The 23564-nt window shown below is 29.9% G+C and overlaps 2 protein-coding genes and 1 pseudogene across 3 annotated transcripts; 1 reads left to right on the top strand and 2 right to left on the bottom strand.

Annotated features, from left to right (window-relative positions):
• Nucleotides 1-1678: 1678 nt before the first annotated feature.
• Nucleotides 1679-3420, top strand: LOC145961660 (uncharacterized; annotated as a pseudogene). The gene is made up of 6 exons (XR_014435673.1): nt 1679-1803; nt 2032-2085; nt 2298-2411; nt 2526-2779; nt 2960-3068; nt 3262-3420. The product of XR_014435673.1 is annotated as an uncharacterized LOC145961660 (transcript).
• Nucleotides 3421-20326: 16906 nt separating this feature from the next.
• On the bottom strand, nt 20327-20704 carry LOC145962273 (uncharacterized). Its single transcript, XM_083083236.1, has one exon. It carries the CDS (start codon nt 20702-20704, stop codon nt 20327-20329), a length of 378 nt encoding a protein of 125 aa, XP_082939362.1.
• Nucleotides 20705-20764: 60 nt separating this feature from the next.
• Nucleotides 20765-23098, bottom strand: LOC145962272 (uncharacterized). The gene has a single exon (XM_083083235.1). It carries the CDS (start codon nt 23096-23098, stop codon nt 20765-20767), a length of 2334 nt encoding a protein of 777 aa, XP_082939361.1.
• Nucleotides 23099-23564: the final 466 nt, after the last annotated feature.

Genomic DNA, 23564 nt, shown 5'->3' with positions numbered 1-23564 from the left:
CCATTTGCTATTTCTGTTTTTTGTGGAATTGCTGAACCAAAATCACTCGATCGTTTTCTAAATGATTTTATTGTTGAACTTAATCAACTGCTAACATATGGATTTCATTCTGGAAAAGACCATTTTTTTATTGAAATTCATAGTTTTGTATGCGATGCGCCTGCTAGGGCTTGTTTAAAATGTATCAAACTACATACAGGTTATTCATCCTGTGACAAATGTATAGAACCAGGTAAATATTATAAAAACAAAGTTGTTTTTCCTAATTTAAGAGCTTTAAAACGTACAGATGAATCATTTAGAAGACATATCGATGATGATCATCATACAGATCAAACACCCCTCTTACAGTTACCAATAGATATGATAAAATGTTTTCCAACGGATTACATGCACAATATTTGCTTAGGTATTGTTAGAAAATTATTGTTTACTTGGCTTCAAGGTCCATTACAAGTACATTTTATCACATAGAAAAGTAAATATAATTTCAGAGCGTCTTCTTAGCTTAAAAAAATATATTCCAATAGAGTTCAATCGTAAACCGCGTTCACTTGAAGAACTTCAGAATTGGAAAGCAACAGAATTTAGATTTTTTTAAATTTATTCAGGTCCAGTAGTTTTGAAAGATGTATTAAATAGAGCGTTTATAAAAATTTTCTTCTATTACATTTTGCAGTTTCTGTGTTGTTGTCGAATAAACATATTAAAAATGTTACCCTTCCGACTGTGAGAAAGATTTTAAATATTTTTATTAATCACTAAAAATTGTTTGTATGGCTTAAAATTTATAGTTTATAATGTTCATTTATTAAGTCATATTTGTGATGATGTTGAAGCTTACGGTACTTTAGATGAGTTTTCAGCGTTTCCATTCAAAAATTTTTTACGTCAACTGAAACAATTGGTTAAGTCTCCAACCAATGTGCTACAACAAATATATCGCAGAATTACAGAAATTAATCTTTCATTAAATAAAAATCATATAAATTTAAATTTTCGTTGCGATTACAAAATAGAACATGATTCTGGTCCTTTAATTAATAACATTAATAAATGGGTAAAACAATATAAGAAACTTTATTTAAATAATTTTATTTTAACAATAAAGCAGTATAGCAATGCAGACTGTTACTGTCTCGTAAATGACGAAAATATTATAATTGTTGAAATACAAAACATTATTACAACTGAAGATGATATCTTTATACTAGGAAAACAATTTAACAAATATTCATGTTTCTATGATTATCCATATGATTCATCAGAGCTTCATATAAACGTCATTGAAAATATGTCAGATGATCTGAGAGCATGGCCAATATCAACCATATGTGCAAAATCTATTGTTTTTCCTACACGGTAAAAAACATTTTGTATTTCTGTTAAAATTTTCTCGTGTCAAAATTTTTGTGTTAAATTTTTAACATACTCTTATGTTAATGTAACATATTGTCGTTGCATTATTTTGACATTTCTGCGTTGAGTAATATTCACCGTTTCTAAGAGTTAAAACAACACAATTAATATGTAAATGCACGAATTTTTGATGAAATATGTTATATGTTAAAATGAACAGATAAGTTGTGTTATTTTTCTCTCTATGAGAGAACAATGACGTCATTGATTTTGTCGTCACTTCCTGCTGCAGCTACTGCGACTGGAAAGGTGAGGCAGTTACAATATTTAAGATGGCGGAAACCATGGACGGTGCCATGGAGGAGTTCACTCTCATCGACGCAGAAAATAACGAAGAATATAAAATTTTAATATCGATTACAGATGCTGCAAGAGCAAGAAATGGTAAATTTACAACTTTTGTAATATATGCATTCATTTTACAAATATTTCGGAATAGAAATTAATACATAACCTATTTGCTTATAGTTTGATAATTTATTAATCTATTAATTTATCTATTATTCTTGAATGCCCAAATAGTGACATTATCATTATTTATTATAATGTACATATTATATTATTATTTACTATAACATTCATATTATACTATTTTATTTTGTTATTTTTCAGATAATGAATTTGCTTATTCATTATTGCGTCAAGCAAAAAAATACGCAAATAAAGGTACGCATATGGAATTGCAAAATGTCATACAAACAGATAATCAACAGATATCAAACAAACAAATTATTTTGATGTTTAATTTATTAATTTAACTATTTGAAATTGTCCATTTGTCATGCTGTATGTTCATAATATTGTATAATATTATGAACATACAGCATAAGAAATGGACAATTTCAAATAGTCAAATTAATAAATTATATATTTTATAGAAGATACATTTACAGATACAGATGCAAGATATGATGAAGTGAGACATGATGAAACAGAGGTGCAACGCAAACCTGATGATACTGCAGACTGCAGTACTGAAATCGATACAAAAGGTAAAAATTAAAAAAATAATTTTCAAACAAAAGAACATATGTATTATATTTTATCTGTTTAACATTATATTCTATATCTGTTTAACATTTTATATTCTATTTTTATCTCTTTAGATCAACATATATGGACACGAGCTGAAACGTTATTACTAATTAATTTATATAAGGAGCATATGGAAATGTTCAATAATCCAAAAATTGCCAAGCAATGTTGGAACAATATTTCAAAAAAAATAGGAGAAGCAGGACATCAAATATCACCAATAAAATGTTCCACCAAATTTCAGTGTTTAAAAAGAACGTATAAATCTGTTACTGATCATAATAAAAAGTCAGGAAATAATAGGAAAAAATGGGAATATTATGAGGTATATTATTAATTAGAAGTATTATACAATTTATATCAAATATAATTATTTAATTAAGATTTAAGTGTAAATTGCTATTTTGCAAAGACAATTTATTAATCAGAAAGTAATATTTTTTTTTGCTTGAAATTTTCATAATTATTTATTAAGTATACATGTAGAAAAATTTTTTTTATACAGGTTATGCATGAGATATTTGGAACAAAACCTTGGATTGCTCCAATAGCGACAGCTGGGAGTAACATTAATACTATAAGTGAAGATACAGAAAACGATCCAATAAAACCAGGTACTTTATTATAAAACATTATGATTACATATATTGTGTATAATAAATATTTTATTTTTTAAACATAATTATAGAATCTATAATGTGAAATATCTGTACTTATTTACATTTTTTTATTAGATTTTCCAATTATGTAGGCATTATTACCTTTTTCTAATTATTAATTTTTTAAAATTATCTTTTTTATTTGTAGTACCAAAGAAACGAAAAATTAACAACATAGTAGAGGATTATTTTGAAAAATCTTTAAAATTTAAAAAGGAAAAAGAAGAATTTTGAAAAAAGACATAAAGAAAGAATGACTCGTTTAGGTAACATAGAAAATTTAATTACAGAAATGCTAAAAAAATAATATGACTATTATTAATAAGACTAAATAAGACTATTATTTATTATATACAAAATACATAAGTACAAAATTACATAAGTTATTGTTAAAAATTTTAAGTTATTGTTACATAAATACAAGTTTATTTTATTTTATATAATATATAAAACTTATGTGATTATAAGTTGATAACTTTTTTTAATAAAACTAGAATAAAAACAAAATTATATGTACAATTTATTGGAAACAAATGTGTAGTGTATAGTAATCTTATGTTATCTTATTATTTATTTTTATATTATAGTATTATAAGCAATGCAAATAATAATCGTTAGAGCTATAGAAATGAGAAGGGATAATATAAAAGGCAATAATATTCCATAATTTTATAAAAATTTATTAAAATCTATTAAAAATTTTCATTTTGCAAATAATATACAATTGCATTACGTTTTTCAATGCCTTCTTCTCTTAAAGCTTCAGGTGCATTTTCGACATGTTGATTTTGTACAGGTTGATTTTGTTGCACAATAATTGGGATATCAAAATGATCATTACGGATTAGACATATGTTATGTAAAATGCAACAAGCACAAATATATTTTGGTATTAAGTCAGTTCTTCTCATAGGTAATAATATATCTAAAAGACTTCGAAATCTTCCTTTTAATAAGCCTATTGTTCTCTCAACCATCGTCCTGGCTTGAGATAAACAGGTATTATACTGAACTTTTGCGTTTGTCAAATGTCCATTATCTTTAAATGGAACCATCATATATTTTTGGATACTATATGCGGCATTACCTAATAAATGGCTATTTTCGGGAAAATTTTGTGCAGTATACATATTTTCAAAAGCAGATAATCTAAACACTCTCATATCGTGTACAGATCCAACCTGTCCTGCATAAACATGAGTGATTTTCAATTCATGATCGCATATTATCTGGAAAAAAATATAATTATTACTGTTATGTATAGAATCTTAAAAATTCTTTACAAAAATATCTTTAATATCTTCATAGAAATACCTGTAACTGTATGGAATGGTAACCCTTTCTATTTATATAAGCATCAGGATGCAATTTTGGTGCTGCAATTTTTATGTGAGTTCCGTCTACTGCTCCTATCACTTTTGGAAATTTATATTTGTTTTTAATATGTGTCCAAATTTCTTCACTTCTTCTACTATCTGGCCATGTAATGAATGTGTTAAGATGTGAATATAATGCATTCACAACTTTCTGAACACATCTCCAAGCTGTTGCTTTTCCTACATTGAATCGATCAGCAACGCACCTAAAATTAATAATAGAATAGAATTAATAAATATTAAATATTATGTATTTATTACATCTTGTTTATATACTTTATTAAATATATATTTGATAAAATATATAAAACAGGATGTAATAAATATATAATATTTAACATTGAATGAAAATACGGCATGTTTAAAATCGGGATGTTTTTAAGACATCATTAAGATGTCTTTCAGACATCGTAATATCGTGATATCGTAAGACATCTTTAAAATGTCTTTAAAACATCCTATGTCCCGATTTTGATCATTGGTACTATATCTTTTCATCCAAAATTAAACTTACCTGTATGAATTGGGAGTTGCCATCATCCATATTGCTAACAATAATGTTTTTTCTGGGTTGATAGTATGTCTACCTCGTCCTTCGGATTGTTTTATTAATTGTGGACTTAATAGTTCGAACAAAAATATAAACGTTGATCGACTAAGACTGAAAAACACATTAAAACAAATTAAAATATAACATGGAACTTTTATATGAGATTATAAATTATAAATTATATTTCTTCACAAAAATATTGTTAATGTTCTTTGTTACATTAAATGAAAACGGGTAATAAGAAATCAATAATAATTTATCAAATAAATTACTTACCGAAAATGACTTTTAAAATCACTATCTGTACATTGCCAAACTACATTTTCGATATAATTATTGCAACGTACTTTAGGTACACGTTCGAAATAATTTTTTATTAAATTTATAACTTCTTCCGAATCAGATTCATCGCTTGAGTCTTCATCTGATTCTTCAAGTATTAAATTTAAATATGTTCCAATCAAAAATTTTTGTCGCCTGTCCATATTTCTAGGTTAAATAGGTTACTCGATTACTTTAGTACTGCCAGCACTGAAATAGCGTTCCATTTTGAACATCGTATTCGTACTAGCAGTACGCTCTCATAAAATGGAACGCTGTTGATAGTACGCTTTATGACGTAACGCTTATAGTGCTGGCAGTGAATTTTGGAACACAGCCAATGTCTTTATAGTGACGTCAATTATCTGTGACATTAGTCCGTCATTTTTCGGTCATAAATACGTCATTTAACACGTCATTTTTAGTCAGAGAATGACCAGAATATCACGTCAAAATGACGAAAGTGTGCTAACTAGGTATTAATGAAATAAGTTTACGTTTATGCAGAGTTGGGAAGTAACTCGTTACTTGTAACGAAGTTATAGTTATAGTTACTCTTTTCGGTAACTCTAACTTAACTCGTTCCTTTTTTTCAATTTGTAACTGTATTTTAACTCAGTTACATATTTTCGGTAACTAGTAACTAATTTAATAATTACTTTAATAGTTACTTTATATACAGGGTGGACCATTTTAACCTTTAATGGAGAATAACTCGACCGGTAAGCGAAATAATAAAAAAAGTTTTATACAAAAGTTGTTGGGCAAGGAGGGGGACATAAAATGGTGTCATTGGTTTGACCTTGGATGGCATCGTTAAGGTCAGGTCAAGGACACCTTTAATTTCTTAAATGGAACTACCTATTTTTTATTGCATATTCTTGTAGCTTATCTCGAGAGCTTTCCAAAACACTACAATTAAGTACCTTTTCGTTAAGTACTTTTTGAATTATGAGGCTTGAAATAATTTCTTAATTTTACATAAACCGTAAAATATCTTGTAAAATATTCATTTTTCGATTATCTTACCTTAATACTTTTACGTACAAAATAATGAGAGGAATCAATTGGTGTAAAGAAAACACATAGTTGTTTCGAAGAAAAAATATGGAATTGTTAATTGCAAATTATATATTTTTTCTTCAAAACAACTATGTTTTCTTTACACCAGTTGATTCCTCTCATTATTTTGTACGTAAAAGTATTAAGGTAAGATAATCGAAAAATGAATATTTTACAAGATATTTTACGGTTTATGTAAAATTAAGAAATTATTTCAAGCCTCATAATTCAAAAAGTACTTAACGAAAAGGTACTTAATTGTAGTGTTTTGGAAAGCTCTCGAGATAAGCTACAAGAATATGCAATAAAAAATAGGTAGTTCCATTTAAGAAATTAAAGGTGTCCTTGACCTGACCTTAACGATGCCATCCAAGGTCAAACCAATGACACCATTTTATGTCCCCCTCCTTGCCCAACAACTTTTGTATAAAACTTTTTTTATTATTTCGCTTACCGGTCGAGTTATTCTCCATTAAAGGTTAAAATGGTCCACCCTGTATATATATATATATATAATAAAAATATGGTATATAAAGATATATTATATAAAGATATAAAATATATAATATATAAAGATTTAAAAAAAATATATATATGTATATATATTTTAAATCTTTTTAAATCGCATTGGACCGCCTTGCACTTGCGCATAAACGCTTTTATCGATACTTTATGATCCAATGCATATGCTCCCATTTTTTATTAATAAAAATTTTAAACATATTGAATCATTTAACATATCTTAGTATTTCATGATGTGTTACATATGTATTAATCATTATAATATGTAGAGTATTTCATGTATGTTATAAATATTTAAAAAACTAACTAAAAAAATATAGTAATAAATATTTGTAATTTGGATTATTCATGATGTATATATATACACATATATAAAAAATATAGTAAAAAAGTAAAGATTAATTATATACATATACTATCTATCTTAAAATAATGAAATTATAAAAGCGATGCAATAAAATTATATTTTTTATAAGTTTTCTTTTACATTAAATAAAAATTTTTGTTTTTATTCAGCTGTTTTTAAATTAAAATAAAATATATATTTCTCTCTTTAAAATGAATGCCATTCTAAAATTCCCTATAATTTGCAAGAATTAAATTAATACTTTATAAGATTGTCATTAAATTTTTATTACTGCGTGCAGATTTAATATTTTTATTTCCATTCCAAGGAAGTAACTACAAAGTAACGACTCGTTACTTTTTAAGTAACTGTAACTATAACGCGTTACTTTTCAGAATCGGTAACTTGTAACTGTAACTAATTACATTTTTTACTAAAAAAACTATAACTGTAACTAATTACTTTTATAAAGTAACTTTTCCAACTCTGCGTTTATGTAAATGTATGTGTAGAATATACTATTCTCGAGATATAAGAACAGAAAGATAAATTATATAAATTTCTCAGTAAATTGAATTTTATTTAAGACGATTGTAGAATACAGACAATTTTTCAGATTAATAATTTTAGATAACTTTTCTATATGTTTTTGTAATTTTCATTAAATGTTATGCACAATAAAATATACATCCTTTTAATATAATTTACAAGACATCTGCATTAAAAATTGTTTTTCCCTTTTCCATTGTTAAAACTAAAAGTATATTAATCATAAAAAGAGTGATACCAAATGATGATTTTAATTTAGAAAAACATTAATACATCTTATGTAAATACTCAAACAGCACCAAGTCGATTGTTAGTTGACTGTCAGTTGGCAGAAAAAGTCTACAGTTGACTTCAAAGTCAGACTGAATGTCAACTTAAAGTCGACTAACAGCCGACAAATGACTCGACTATAGTCGATTGTCAGTCAGCTAATAAGTCGACTTAAAAGTCAACTTTATGGCGATTATAAGTCAATTTAATGTCATGTCCATTAACTACTGAATTTTTATTTTAATGTGATTTCTCAAAAACTTGATCAATTTAATTCCCAACAGAAAATAATTGGTATTAGATATCCACTAGATACTCTTTATAAGCTTAAGGATATCCATGCACGAATATATGAAAAATAGTTATTATAGATGCTGTAGATATTCAAATGTTCGCAATTTGAGGTTTCATAAATATCTACAGGATATGTAAACCAATATCTTGTAAATATCTGTACAACATTCAGTGGATATTTATTATATATAGATACATTTTTTATTACGTCCCAATAAATGCCAGATGACTTTTTGGAGGACTTAGAACTCATCTTTTTTAAAAGCTCTTTAAGATTTTCTTAAAGCTGTCAAATTGACATCTTTCTTATGTTTTGCATGCAAAAGATAACTTTCAGAGCATCTTTGAAAGATGACTTTTTTAAGTATGTTAAAAAGTGCTCTCTAAGACATCTTTTGTAAATTATTTTCAAGAAATTCTATAAGACATCAATTAGAGAACTTTTGTTAGTTAATGAACGCAGTTTCCCGCGCTTTTTTATTGTGTGCGTCGTGCAGATGCGTGTTAGCTTTAGAGTCATTATAACAATTGTGAAATAATGAACATTGCTCTATATATGCATGAAATTTATGAATATTTTGGTAAGTATAATTAATTTTTAACTAAATTATTTATTAACGCATTATTATATAGTGTATACAATCATATTGATGCATTCTAACCTGTACATTTAATTAATTTTTATAATATTACCAATTTCTTTTATAATTTATTAAATTTTTTATAAATTTATTTACTTTAATTAATCTGCAGTTGACGTTTGAAGTTCAAATCAGTAAAGGACTGCCAATACAAAAGGCGTCAAGAACAAAAAAACCCCAGTCAACAAGCAGCAAGCGTATGTAACTGATTGTCAGGTGAATTCGATTGTAATTATCCACATAGAAAGAAAAGGCAACGAAATTTTGAAAAACTTCAAAAATAGGGATTAAATTTTTTTTCTAATTTTTTCTAAAATTTTCTAAAATTTTCTAAAATTGCAGCAAAGAATTGTGCTATCTAGTAGTATATTTATTCTTTAACTATCCATATGTTTTTATTAATAAGTTATAAACCTAAAGTTTTAATTAAGTAGTAGACTTTATTTTCAAAATGTCGGAGAGGAAACCATATCTAGAACTTTCAGATAAGCAAAAAAAAAAGACGTCTTGATAAAGCTTTTGAAAATAGTATAAATGAATTACTTTGTGTAAATAAAAATAGATTATCAAATATCATATTAGAATCAGTAGCAGTAGTTTCAAATAGTGATCCTCAAACAGATTCGTCTCATGTTTCTTGTTTTGATAATCTTCAGTCATCTAGCAATTATTGCAATAATTTAGTTTCAGAGAATGAAACCAATTTTGTAAATGATGTGCAAATTCCTGAGGATAGTGAGAATCTTGATAATTATTCTTTTAATAATGATGATTTCAATGTTAATGATGATTTAGATAGCGATTTTTCGTATATTGATTCTGATATCTCAGATGATGAGTTAGAACATTTTGATTTATGCAATGACAATGTAGAGCCAGATTTTAGAGTAGATAATGCAAACAAAGAATCAGATTTAAGAGGTTTTTCATATCATTGGGCTATAACATATCAAATTAGACAGAATGCTCTTACTAGTTTGCTTCATGGCTTAAAAAAATATGAACATGATGATCTGCCTAGCGATGCAAGGACTCTTTTGCATACTCTAAAAAAAACTACAATTTCTTCTGTTAGATCAGGTTTGTATTCCCATTACGGCTTAAAAAAAAAGGATTACTCGATCAGTTGAAATGTTTTGATCCAAAGAAATGTTTTGATCCAAAATTCCAAAAGACATCGCTCTACACCTAAATATTGATGGTTTGCCCCTTTCGAAAAGTTCTCCGAGCCAAGTATAACCAATTCTTGTAAAAATAGTGAATTATCCTTATGCTACTTGTGATCCATTTGCAGTAGATATTTTTCATGGCAATCGTAAACCAGAAGATGTAAATTTATTTTTAGAGCCTACAATTATGAAGTATTTAGAATTAAGTAATACTGGCTTTATTTTTAATAATCAACGGTATAGGGTCTTCATTAAGTTATTCGCTGTAGGTACGGTTGCAAGGAATCAGATTTTGTGTTTTCCTCCACATAATAGCAGATGTGGTAAATGTATACAAGTAGGCAAAACAGTACAACATAGACGAGTTTTTTTGGAAAATGATTCACCTTTAAGAACTGATAATAATTTTAGGATAGATGTTCCGAATCAGTATAAAAATTTATTATCTCCTCTTGAAGGTTTTAGGGAAGGAATAAGTTTAACAAATCAAGTTCCTCTCGATCCAATGCATTTGCTTGAAGGAGTAGGAAAGAAACATTTTAAACTTTTGTTAAACTTATATGGTAATAGCAATGTAGATGCTTTGAAAAGAATTAAAAATATAAATGATCAATACGTTTCTTTTAAAGAATGGGTACCTTGCGAATTCGTATGAAAAACACGTACTTTAAATGAGTTAGATAGATTCAAAGCAACTGAATTGCGAATGGCTATTTTGTATATAGCACCAGTTGTATTTCAAAGTACCATACCCAATGAATTAATCACTACACTTCAATGTATTAAATTGTGCATTATGTATACTAATATGATGCACATGAGTGCATAAAAAACAATCAATATGCAAAAGATTTATTGATTTATTATGTAGATTATATGAAAAATTTTTACGGAGAGCAGCATATAGTTTACAATGTGCATAATTTAATCCATCTTCCTGATGATGTTTTGTGATTTGGATCATTAGATGATTTTAGTGTGATTTGAAAATCATTTACAAATTATAAAAAATTAGTCAGGAAAGGATCGTATGTTTTGACTCAGATTATGAATAGGATAAATAAGAAATCACAACTTAAGACTTAATGTCAAACATCATTCTATTTCTGAAGGTCGTTCAGTTTTAAAACAAAGTATCGTCCAACAACTCCCTGAAGGCTATACAAGACCTCATAGGGCTATTGAATTTTCTAATTTTGTTTTGACAATCGCAAAACCAAATAATTGTTGTTATCTCACAGATGGAAGTGTCATTGTAATTAGAAATATCTGTCTTTCTAATGAAAAACCAGTCATTCTTGGGCATAAGTATATTGATTGTGTTAGTATCGAAAACTATACAATAGATTCTTTTTTATTAAATATATGTAAAGCAAAGTCTTTCTCTAATGAACTTCAAGTATGGCCTGTTGAAACTATTTCTAAAAAAGGATTTCGAATCTTCTCGCGTGGATACTCCTATATTTTTCCTCTTCTTCATTGCAAATCTTAATTTTTTTATTAATAATTAACATATTCCATATTGTGTCTCATAAATAAAGTATGTGTTATATACAATAGATACAATACTCACACTCGCCAATTACAAATTAATTGATTATTTAATGAGATCTTTTTCAATTTTGAAGAAAATCATTAAACGTTATCAATTACACAGCCCCACAAAAAAAAAAGTTTCTGACCTGGAGGTCTCACTATGCTAATTATATGTTTTTGGGGTCGCTGAATCCGAATCCGAGGTCAATTCAGCTCCATCGGGTCTGGGTTCAGCCATAACCTCAAAAAACCCACTAGTATAGGCTTATTAGTGTTAAAAAAATTTATTTTTGGTCCGGGGATCAAACTATGCTTATTATATGTTTTTGGGGTCGCTGAATCCGAGTTTGAGATCCATTTAACTCTGTAACGTTAAGGCTTAGCCATAACGTCAAAAAAACCTAATAATAGCCCTGAATACTCAAGATTCTAATATCTTAATTGCATCAAAGTTATGGAGTATAGGGTTTGGTTTCAGCGACTTCAAAAACATATAATAAACATAGTCTGATCCACAGACCAGAAAAAATGTTTCTAGTGCTAAATAGCCTACATTATTAGGTTTTTTTGAGGTTATGGCTAAGCCTTAACGTTACAGAGTTAAATGGATCTCAAACTCGGATTCAGCGACCCCAAAAACATATAATAAGCATAGTTTGATCCCCGGACCAAAAATAAATTTTTTTAACACTAATAAGCCTATACTAGTGGGTTTTTTGAGGTTATGGCTGAACCCAGACCCGATGGAGCTGAATTGACCTCGGATTCGGATTCAGCGACCCCAAAAACATATAATTAGCATAGTGAGACCTCCAGGTCAGAAACTTTTCTTTTTTTGTGGGGCTGTGTTATTAAAACCTATACAGCACACAAAGATTGCATACACATTGCAGCAATCTTTCACCGCAATATTGCAACGTTGCAAATTCATTGCAAAATGTTGCTGCATCATTGTTGTGGGATTGCAGCAACGTTAAAATGTCCGCTTTTAGGAATATTGCAATGTAAGATTGTAGCAATGTTATGGTGCAACGTATTTGTAATATTAAAACGCGTTTTGCTACAAATGCAGACACCGTTTCAAATTTAATAAATAAACTTTGAAAATATAAAAAAAGTTTAAAAAAGATAGGAAAAAATGCCTTTAAAAAAACATCTATTAGTGTTTTTTATTAGATGTTTCTTAAATATTTATCTCAATAATATACATACAATTATTTTACATACATTCGATACCAGAATATTTTAATACGTGCAATAAATGAATTATTTCCTATTTACCCATTCAATTAAGAAAAATCTGTTTAATATTCTGAAACCGAATAAAGGATCCAGATCATTAAACAAATTATTTGTTTAATAAGCTAGATCTTTCATTAGGATTCAGAATATTAAGTAAACCAAGTCAGTTTATCAGAAATTAAACTGACACAAGACAAGAAATATAATTACTACATTAATCCTTTGTAGACCTTATATCCATCTTAGATGAATTCGAATACGAGTTAGTTAAATTGGGTGTCGCCGCGTAGCGGCAAGTAAAGAAACACATGTTATACATTTTCGCTATGTTAAAACGTTGCTGCAACATTGCCAAAGTAATATTACAAAATAATGTCTCTGCATTATTTCTGCAACATTACACTGCAGTGAGCAATATTGTAATATTGCAGCAATGTTGATGCAAGCTTCTGTGCTGTATTGGACTATATATTTATAAAGATAAATATAAATAATATAAATATAAATATTTTATTGGTAGACAAATTTTTTTAAGAAAAAATTATTCTTTTTATATTTTAAATCTTAATAATTTCGCAAAGTTTATAATGATATATATAAATTAACAAACAAAAACAATATAAATTATCTACCCACACTCTTTTTATATAACCTAGTAAGACTGACAACTGTGACCACAGCGATTTTGCTCTAATCAAAGTACGAGCATATAATTAACTATCATTAGCAATAATGTCAAAAAGAAAAAGTGTAGAAGATGTGAGAGAATGTGTCAGAGAACATTTTAAAAAGAATAGTCAGTTTTGATAAATTTAATAAAAGACTATCGATATTTATTCTAATGTAATTGTAATATAACATTCTAATCTAAAAAATGTATTATTAGAAGTTAATAATTAACATTTACTTGCAGAACTTGGTAATAGTGGAAAAGTAGCATCTGCAGAAACAGGTCTTCATTTACCTCAGACTCAATTAAAAATTGATACATCAAAAATTCTACCTGCTGACAAAAGCAAAGTGTTATCAAATTATTTATTGATGAATGATCCAGATGGCAGTGTAATTCAAAACTATTCCTCGAGAAGTATTTCTTTTAACAAAGGGAGAAGATTATTGAGTGATAAAACAAATACTCCAGATCTACATGTGAATCAACAAATTCTAGGAATAGATAAAATAAATGTTTCTAAAAGTTCTTGTCAGACGACGCAAACAATTTTCAATAATAAGGGTTTATTATATACACCTTAAAATAAAAAAAAATCAATTTTGTTTTATCTTTGATTTCTACTTAAAATAATCTGTTGATATGTCATATTGATATGAATGTTTTTATATAAGGTAACAGGCCTAGTGGTTGGACACATACGAATGACTGGACAGTAATTCAATATTTTTTAAAAATCTGATATGTGAAATGTACAATTACAAACCCGTTACCGTACCATCCACAAATTTGTAGAATGTGATTTATTTGTATATTTCTTATTGTATTAAAAGATCTGTGTCAAAATGATATTAGATAATAATCGAGTATTGAATTAATAAATTATGATTTACATTTATTCATTTTAAAGTAATATTTAGATAACAATCACTCTCTCTAGTACTGCAAAAGGATTTTGATAAATGTTAAATATCTATGAAACCCGAAAATTTTAGGGCGTACATCAAATTAAAGGTGTATAGTGTACATCTAATGTAAGATTTATCTCTAGGTATATGTCTATGTGTATGTCCCATCTAATTGTATTTTTAAAAATAGCTTTCAGTGTACAAGAATTACCATCCGGCTTTTTGGTTAAAAATTCCCAAAAAGAAAATTATTCCACTTTAGTTCTTGGTGGTCAACGATTGAATTTGCAACAATTACCGATTATTGATGCTCAACAGCAAGTGCTGAATAATATAATATCGATTAATGAAACAGGTAAAAAACATATCTCAACATCGGAACAATAGAATTTATTTTTAAGAAATTTATTCTCAAACATTTTTTCTATCGATGCCGATATTGTACTTTAAGAACCAATAGAGGAGCTCCCTACTGCTGAGAATGTTTTCTCACAAAGCGATGACGAACACAGTACACAGGACATTGACAGGAAGAAGATGATAGATGTGGTGAACGTGAAGATGAAAACGTTGATGATGCATTGAATGAAAATGGGCAAGATGACAACAACAACAATATGATACTTTTACAGATAATGGGAATAAAGAGTTTCGTGCTCCTCATAATCACCAAAATATAACTCAGAACTTGCTGAATGTCGAGCAACTGACTCACGACATAAATAAATGTTGTCGTCAGTAAATTTTATTAACTCTATCAATTTTTTATTCTACGTAAATTTAATTTTATATATTTATTAATAGAAATATTAATTTACAATTTTTTTACTTTATATGAATCTATATAACAAAATTTTTACAATACGTTTATAATATATATAATATTAAATTTAAAAATTATTACTTATCTCTTAAATTATAATTATAATATTTATAAATAAGAACTATTATAATCTTTTCGAACCATCGACTTATTAACTTGCTATTGACAAATTAACAAACAGATTGTTTAAGAAGACTATAAAGCTGTTATTTATAATTTATCTCATTGAACATGAAAATCAATTAAAGTAATATAATTAATTTATTATTTTATTACAGTTCCTTGTCGAAGAATACTCTTAATGCTACTTAAAAAAATGGATAAACTGTTGTTGATAATTAAAAAAGTGGGCCACAACAAAACAATGAAAACAATAATCCATAAAATAATGAACAAATAGCAAGAAGAACATTTGATCAACTTCAAATGTTACTGATAAATGAAGTTGATCAATTGCTTTTATTCAATCAGAAGTTATTAAATCCTCTCCACCAAAAGATGAGATCACAATTTGTAATAAATTATTTATTTAAAATAATTTAAGTATTTATATTATAATTTTATTTATAAATTTTAATAATGTGTTATGCTTTAGGAAACAAAAATGAGTGCTGTTGGAGGAGATACTTTCGACAAAGCTATCAAAAGAATTTTGTCGACAATCATGACTGATGAATTGGCAGACAAATGTATTTGGATCATTCGGAAACCTGGCAAGATCAAGATTTCAAATTACAATTTCCCTAACATAATAAGTGGTGAGTTACATTTTTTATTTTTAAAAAGTAATTTCTCAACTCTGTATATGTATCAAGTGACGCGGTAGCGTCGCGACGCCAAGTACATAAAAAACAGGATCCGAGCATTGAGAGTCACTGTTCTTGACGCGGCGCTACCAAGTAGCTTATCCGGAATTTCACGTCAAATAAACTTTCGGTTAAGATATTTAATAAACTAAAGCCGTAATCAAAAATCTAACGACACTTTTATGATATAATGTGAATATAAGCTTTCGATTGCGACCAGTTTGAATAAAATCGGTGCAGCCAATCCTGAGAAATAATGATCGAATATCAGAATTGTGACATTTTTCGTTCTTCTTTTTTCTCCTTTTCCAGGTTCAGACTCTCGTACATATGTTCGCACGCACACACGCAAAGCGAGTTTGTCCTTCAAGCGACGTTCACACCGCTGCGTATACGATTATTGCTTCGATATGTACAATGCTTTAAGAGACAAAATCATATGCGTGCATACGTGTAATATGTATATGTATGTATGTACGTACATGTGAGAGATTAATTTATCGTACAGTAACAATTTTCAAAACTGGGTGGAATTTAATATCTCAGAAACGAAGCCGTAAAAATACGGAACTTCTGCTGTTAAATAAAATTAAAAAAAAGTAATTTACCGTATAATAACAATTTTCAAAAACCATCCCTTATAAAAACAAATTTCAAAAACCTTGAGGATGAAAAATAATATCTCGAAAAAGATGCATCGCAGAAATATGGGACTTACCCCGTTAATTAAGGTTTCTTATAAAGACTAATTTACCATATAATAATAATTTTTAAGAACTACCCCTTAGAAATGAAATCTAATATCTCAGAAATGGTGTGCCACAAAAATATAAAACTTATACTATTAATTATGACTTGTGGAAAGACTAATGAAGCGTATAATAACAATTTTTAAAAACCATTCCTTAGGGGTGAAATCTAATATTTTAGAAATGGTATACCACAAAAATATAAAACCTGTATTGTTAGTTATGACTTGTAGAAAGACTGGTAAATATATCGATGAAGGGAGCCCGATTATCTTGACCTTGACATATGTTGTCAAGGTTACTGCCCTGAGTAACATCCAAAAGGTTTTAGCCGTCGCTCGCTGTTCGTTAAAAAGTTATTAGTAAAAGAAGTTAGAAAGAGAATATAGATTTTATTGACACCGTGTAGATAGAACTATAGTATGAAAACACAGTTCGAAAGTATTTTCCACCCAAAGTATGCTAGTCCGAAATATGTAAACATAACAATAATACAGACTTAAGCTGTAGAAATATTCCTTGTATTTAGTACTTGCAGAACTCTTAATACGTGAACATGAGACTTCACGAGTTTCTCCGTTTAACTAATAATTACGAGGAATTAGTTTATCTTTGTGAAAAAAATGATTAGACGAACAGTTGAATGCTCGCGATGTAAAGCGATTCTTAATATCGAATATACAAATGATACACTTTTGTTTCATTATACTAAACATTATTATAAAATTGTTTCTGGACGGAAGAAACAAAAGAAAACATGTAACTTCAAATTAAGTGCGTTAAATGGAACATTCTTTTCTCGTTTCCGATTAGGTTTAGATAAAGCATGCCGCTTTATCGCTTATTTTTTAATGTTACGTCCACCTCGACAACAGTTTTTACAATATGAATTAGAAATGAGTTCACATAGTATTGTTGATTGGACTAATTTTTGTCGAGAGGTAATTACAATAATTATATAATGTCTTTTTATTTTATAAAATTTACTTTTAAATATTTCAGTTGCTAGCACAATGGTCGAGTCAAAATATACTTCTGGGTGGTTCAGGAAAAATAGTAGAAATAGATGAAGCCAAAGTTGGAAAACGAAAATATAATCGTGGTCGTATTATACAAGGACAATGGGTTTTTGGAGGCAACGAACGTGGTAGTGGTCGTATCTTTGTAATTCCTGTGAAAGATCGTATCGAATCTACATTGATAACGGAAATATGTCGTTATATATTACCTGAAACAACAATATGTTGTGCCGGGAGCGGCACGGGATGTGGGGTGCAGTCGGGAGATATGGAATCTCTCAGACCGTCGAAGGATCAGGAGCCGGGGTGTCGGCGGTGTTTAATAACTTAATGTATTTTCTGTTTGAATTATACCTTGTGTTTTAATCTTTAGAATATACATCAATTCGTACAGGAGCCTTTCTTATTTCCGCTGATATAGTTGGGTCTTTTCGCCTTGTCCTTTGATTTTGATTATAGCTTTCAAAGTAGTTTCACACGTGATTGGTTCGCACTTAATACTGGTTACACTTGCTTTACGACTGTTCGCCGTGCTCTTCCGGTGGTTCGTATTTAAACCCTTGTTTGAGGAGGTTTTTTGAGAGGGGACCGCTTAGTAACATGGCCATACGGGGTCATGGTGCGGTCAAGTTGAAGTGCAAGCGAAGATGATTTGGTGTCGAAATCCTTCGTTGCACTTCCGCGTTTTTGGCGAATCCGCTGGTGGTTCGGTGAGACAGTGATTTTATGAGGTGAATGCTCGATATCGCATTTAACAATAATATTTTATGCTAACGTTTAATATTTTAATTATGTACGGGTTATAGTCTGTGAGACTATAACACCCTTCCCCCGTTAAAAAAGAAAAACGGAGGTTGAAACGAGGTTTTTCTGTAATTTTTGCAATTTTGAATATAACATTATGTCTTTTTTCCGTTTTACAATGTGGATTACAATCGTTTCTTATATCTAGCCGATTTCTTTTTCCCTAAAACCGTGTGCTTTTACTTCTTTTTAAGATTGGTCTAGGTATTCCATATGCTTGATATTTGTCGATTTCATCTACTATTCTAACAGTTGTTTGTTTAGGTTTATTTTTCCTATTTTGGATAATTATCCATATTATTAATATTATAATAATTATAGTGGTTATTCCGCTGGATGCCATTGGGTAAATAAATTGTTTTTGTTTGAAGAAATTATTTTTGTTATTCTTTATATCGTTATTTATTTCTTCTAAGTTATTGTTTAAATTTTTTAACTCTAGTGGATTATGTATTATGTCTTTAAGTTTGTCGTCATTATCTCTGTATAAATTGCGAGACAGTATTCTCGTGCAAGAAACTCGCATGTGAGGTCCTATAATTATATAGCATCTGCTTATTTTCGATATTTTTACTCACTTTGAACAAGTAAACCACAGGACTGTATTATTTTTGGTATTTATTGAATTAAGACAAGACAGAAATTAAAAACTACGTGCGCAGAACATGGCCGTGGCATGCTTCTTGCTTGCCGTTACAACGAAGAAGAAAGCGGGAAGAATAGTCGACGAGCGACTCGGGCGCTCCTCGGCTCTAGCCGAGGATCAACGAAGTTAATCGATAGCGGACGACGTAAACGCGGGCAATATAACATAATTTGAATCAAGTGAAAACCATACACCGCCGCCCTTGAAAGCCTCGGCTTTCAACAATAAATGAATATAAGAATAAAGTGTTGCTGTTACAATCGCTCTTAGACTATGTATGCTAACTTATGACTAACTTATATTGCTACTATAATACATGAGTAATCTATGAGTCTAAACGTAATATTAGATAACTTGGTCAAAGGTCGAGCAATTAATCCGCTATTGGTTTTAATTATAGCAGATCGAATGATAACATCATCTCCCTTATTGATGCTATCAACACGCCCGAGTAACTACTGAAATGGAGCCAAACCTGTTTTTTGGACTAGACGATTTGCCCAGGTTTGAACTCTTCGCCCTTATTGAATTTCCATTTCGATCTACCTTGTAGTTGATTAAGATATTCAAGGCTCCATCTTTGCCAAAAATGTTGTCTCAATTGCTTAACCCTTTGGCAACGCGAAAGACGATTTATTCTTACACTACTTAGGTCTGGTTGAGGATAGCTATTCAGAGCATCGCCTATTAGAAAATGACCAGGTGTTAGTAGACGAATATCATTTGGATCATTTGATAACTGACTAATAGGTCGTGAATTTAATATTGCTTCAATTTCGGCAAGCACAGTTGACATTTCATCATAGTTCAATGCGGCGTCACCGATTATTCTTTTCATGTGATATTTTGCTGATTTAATGGCAACCTCCCATAAACCTCCAAAGTGAGGAGCGTTGAGAGGAATCCTTTGCTATTCTATGCGAGACACAATAAAGAATTCGTTTAGCTTATGCTGCATTTGTTCTTTCCTGAATAGCTCGTGTAGTTCATTAAGCTCTCTAGATGCTCCTACGAAATTGGTTCCGTTATCAGAGTATATACAAGACACTTTGCCTCTACGAGCTATGAATCGTTTGAGAGCACCCAGGAAGGCTTCTGATGTTAGATCTGCAACTAACTCAATATGTACAGCTTTAGTGGCAAAACATACAAAAATGCAAATATACGCTTTAGATAGCCTAGCATTGCGTCTTTTATGTTCTCGAATAAGGAATGGACCTCCAAAGTCTACCCCGCAATGAGTAAATGGTTTAGAAATTTTAACTCTTGAACCGGGTAGATCACTCATTATGACTTCAGAATTATAAGGTTTGGCCTTCCAACAAATTGCACAGCTCCTTATAATGTTTCATGTAGTAGTCTTTGCTGATATAGGCCAGAATTGGCCTCTAACAGCGTAAATAGTAGCTTTAATGCCAGAATGTAGATTTTTAATGTGTTCATAATGAATAATGAGCCTTGTGAGAATGTGATTTTTAGGTAATAATATAGGATGTTTCGAATCATATGGCAGGTTCGCATTTTTTAAACCCCCTACACGTAATATGTCTTCCTTATCAAGAAATGGATTTAATGATGCTAATTTACTGTTGGCAAGTACTGATCCTGATTTTTTAAATTCTCTTATATCATTACCAAATTGCTGTTTTTGTATGAATTTGCATATGAATTTTAATGAGTGTTCATATTCTTTTGACGTTAATAATGCAGTATTCTTTTCAGAACACGGCTTGGAATTGTTTATAAAACGAAAGACGTATGCTAATACTCGAATTAACTTCTGAAATTTGGAATATTTGGAAATTAAATCATTTAGCAGTGTACATTCTTCTTTAATGACAAAAATATTTGCTTTTTGTTCCGGCAGTGTTATGGGACAATGTACGATCGATCTTGGCCATTTTTCATGGTCTAATTTTAGCCAATCAGGATCTTCCCACCAAAGCGATGATTGCATTAATTCAGAGGGACTCCCCTCACGAGATATTTTATCTGCAGGATTTGATTTAGTATCAACATGCCTCCAATCTTCTACTTCTGTCAATCTTTGCACCTCGCCAACACGATTAGCTACGAATGTTGTCCATTTACGAGAAGAAGCCTTTATCCAAGATAATGTTATCGTTGAATCAGTCCATAAGAAGCTTCTTATCTGCGGAATGTTGATTGAGCTGATCACCTTCTTTTGTAATCGTGCCAATAACACGGCGGCACACAGTTCAAGTCGAGGCAGAGAAACTGTTTTCATTGGAGCTACTCTTGATTTTGATATCAATTGTACTTGGTAGTTTCCTATTGTGCTGCGAGATCTGATATAGCAACATGCTCCGTATGCTGATTGGCTTGCATCAGCAAAGCCATGTAATTGTATATCATTTGTATTTGATGCAGATACGATGAACCGATTAATTTTCAACTCATTTAAATTGTGCAACTGTGATCTAAATTGTATCCACTGAGTATGTATGTGCATTGGAACCGATGAATCCCAATCTATCTGACTCTTCCACAATTTTTGTATTATTAATTTTGCGGATAATATAATAGGACCTAATAATCCCAGCGGATCGAACAGCTGAGAGATTTCGGATAGTATGGCTCTCTTTGCCGTTTTATTATATGTTGATTTGATGTTAATTGTGAATCGAAATGTGTCTTTAGATGCAATCCATTGCATTCCAAGAATTCGAGATTCAGCGTTTTTGTTAATGATGATATTATTCCGTGACGATGAAGCATGCGATAGGTTGTTCAACAATTGTGTATGATTAGCTGACCATTTGCTTAATTCGAATTGTCCTGATTTTAGAATTGCTATAATTTGATCTCTTTTCGCAAGTGCTTTTATGGAGTTTGCTCCGGTTAGCAGATCATCAACGAAGTCATTAATTATGGCTTCAGATCCCAATGGAAAGCTATCACTATTGATTTTCGCTAAGTACTTAAGACATCGTGTAGCAATGTACGCTGCGAATGCTGTTCCATATGTCAACGTTTTTAATTCGTATGTGCAAATAAGCTGTGTGTCACGTTCTCTCCACAATATGCGTTGTAGTGAAGTTTGCTCATCATTAATTAAGATTTGCCTGTACATTTTTATAATATCAGCTGTGAAGATATACTCAAATGTACGGAATTTCAACAATATTGATATTAAATCGGATTGCACTATTGATCCTACTAGCAAAATGTCATTGAGAGATATGCCTGAATCTGATTTGCAAGATCCATCAAATACAACTCTTAGCTTCGTTGTAGAACTTGTCTCTTTGAAAACAGGATGATGCGGCAAATAAAATTCATATGCTACCTTGTTTATTTCGTTTTCACTAACCAACAGCATATGATTTAGATCCAAATATTCTTGCATGAATTGCGTATAATTATGTTTTAATTGATCATTATACTTAAAGCGCCTGTCTAGTTTATTAAATCTCGATAAAGCAGTATGCCGCGATTCGCCGAGTTGTTGTAATCCATCGCGTATCATAGGAAGTGTCACAATAAAACGACCTTCATCGTTTCTCTTGATAGTTGATAGAAAGTGCTCTTCACATTCACGTTCGATAGGCGTTAAAAGATCCAGATTTGAAAAGTCATTTTCAATTTGCCAAAACTTGGTTAGTGAGTGTTCAAGATTTGTATCCGAATTGTTTGGAGGTGCAAAAATGCTATTTACCATTGAATAATTAGGCCTTTGGGGTTTTTGAGATTTGTAATTGATGTTTCCAGCCTAGATGAGTCTTCTGAATAGTAGGGGTTTGGCCCAGTGATTTGATTTGACCCAGGCATAATAATCGCCAAAACAAATCTACACCTATCAGCATTTGCACCTGCGATGGTACGTTGAATTGTGGATCTGCAAGTTGTATGTTTTTTGGAATATTCATCATTGTCTTATTCAAATGAAATAGTGGAATCAAATTGGTAACCTCATCCGTTACTGCACATTCAATAATAGCTTGAAATTTATTGTAACGTGATTGAAGTTTGATAGTGGTAATTTCATTCAAAGATGTTGCTATTTGATTGATGCCAAGAATTGATAAGTCGTGTCGCTTGGTTCCAAATTAACTCTCAATTTAGTTAGAAAGTTTTTTGTGATTAAATTGACTTGTGCTCCATTATCAAGTAGTACTCTGCATGAC

The sequence above is a fragment of the Camponotus vicinus genome, unplaced genomic scaffold (assembly GCF_025532165.1).
Source record: "Camponotus vicinus isolate PSW18456_S1 unplaced genomic scaffold, iyCamVici1.0 SCAF_11, whole genome shotgun sequence".
Taxonomy (NCBI): Eukaryota; Metazoa; Arthropoda; class Insecta; order Hymenoptera; family Formicidae; genus Camponotus; species Camponotus vicinus.
This window is presented reverse-complemented; position numbering and strand designations above follow the sequence as displayed.

What these genes read in the sequence shown, in the direction of transcription:
- LOC145962272 (XM_083083235.1), bottom strand. Translation starts at nt 23,098, where the DNA reads ATGGTAAATAGCATTTTTGCACCTCCAAACAATTCGGATACAAATCTT.
- LOC145962273 (XM_083083236.1), bottom strand. Translation starts at nt 20,704, where the DNA reads ATGAGTGATCTACCCGGTTCAAGAGTTAAAATTTCTAAACCATTTACT.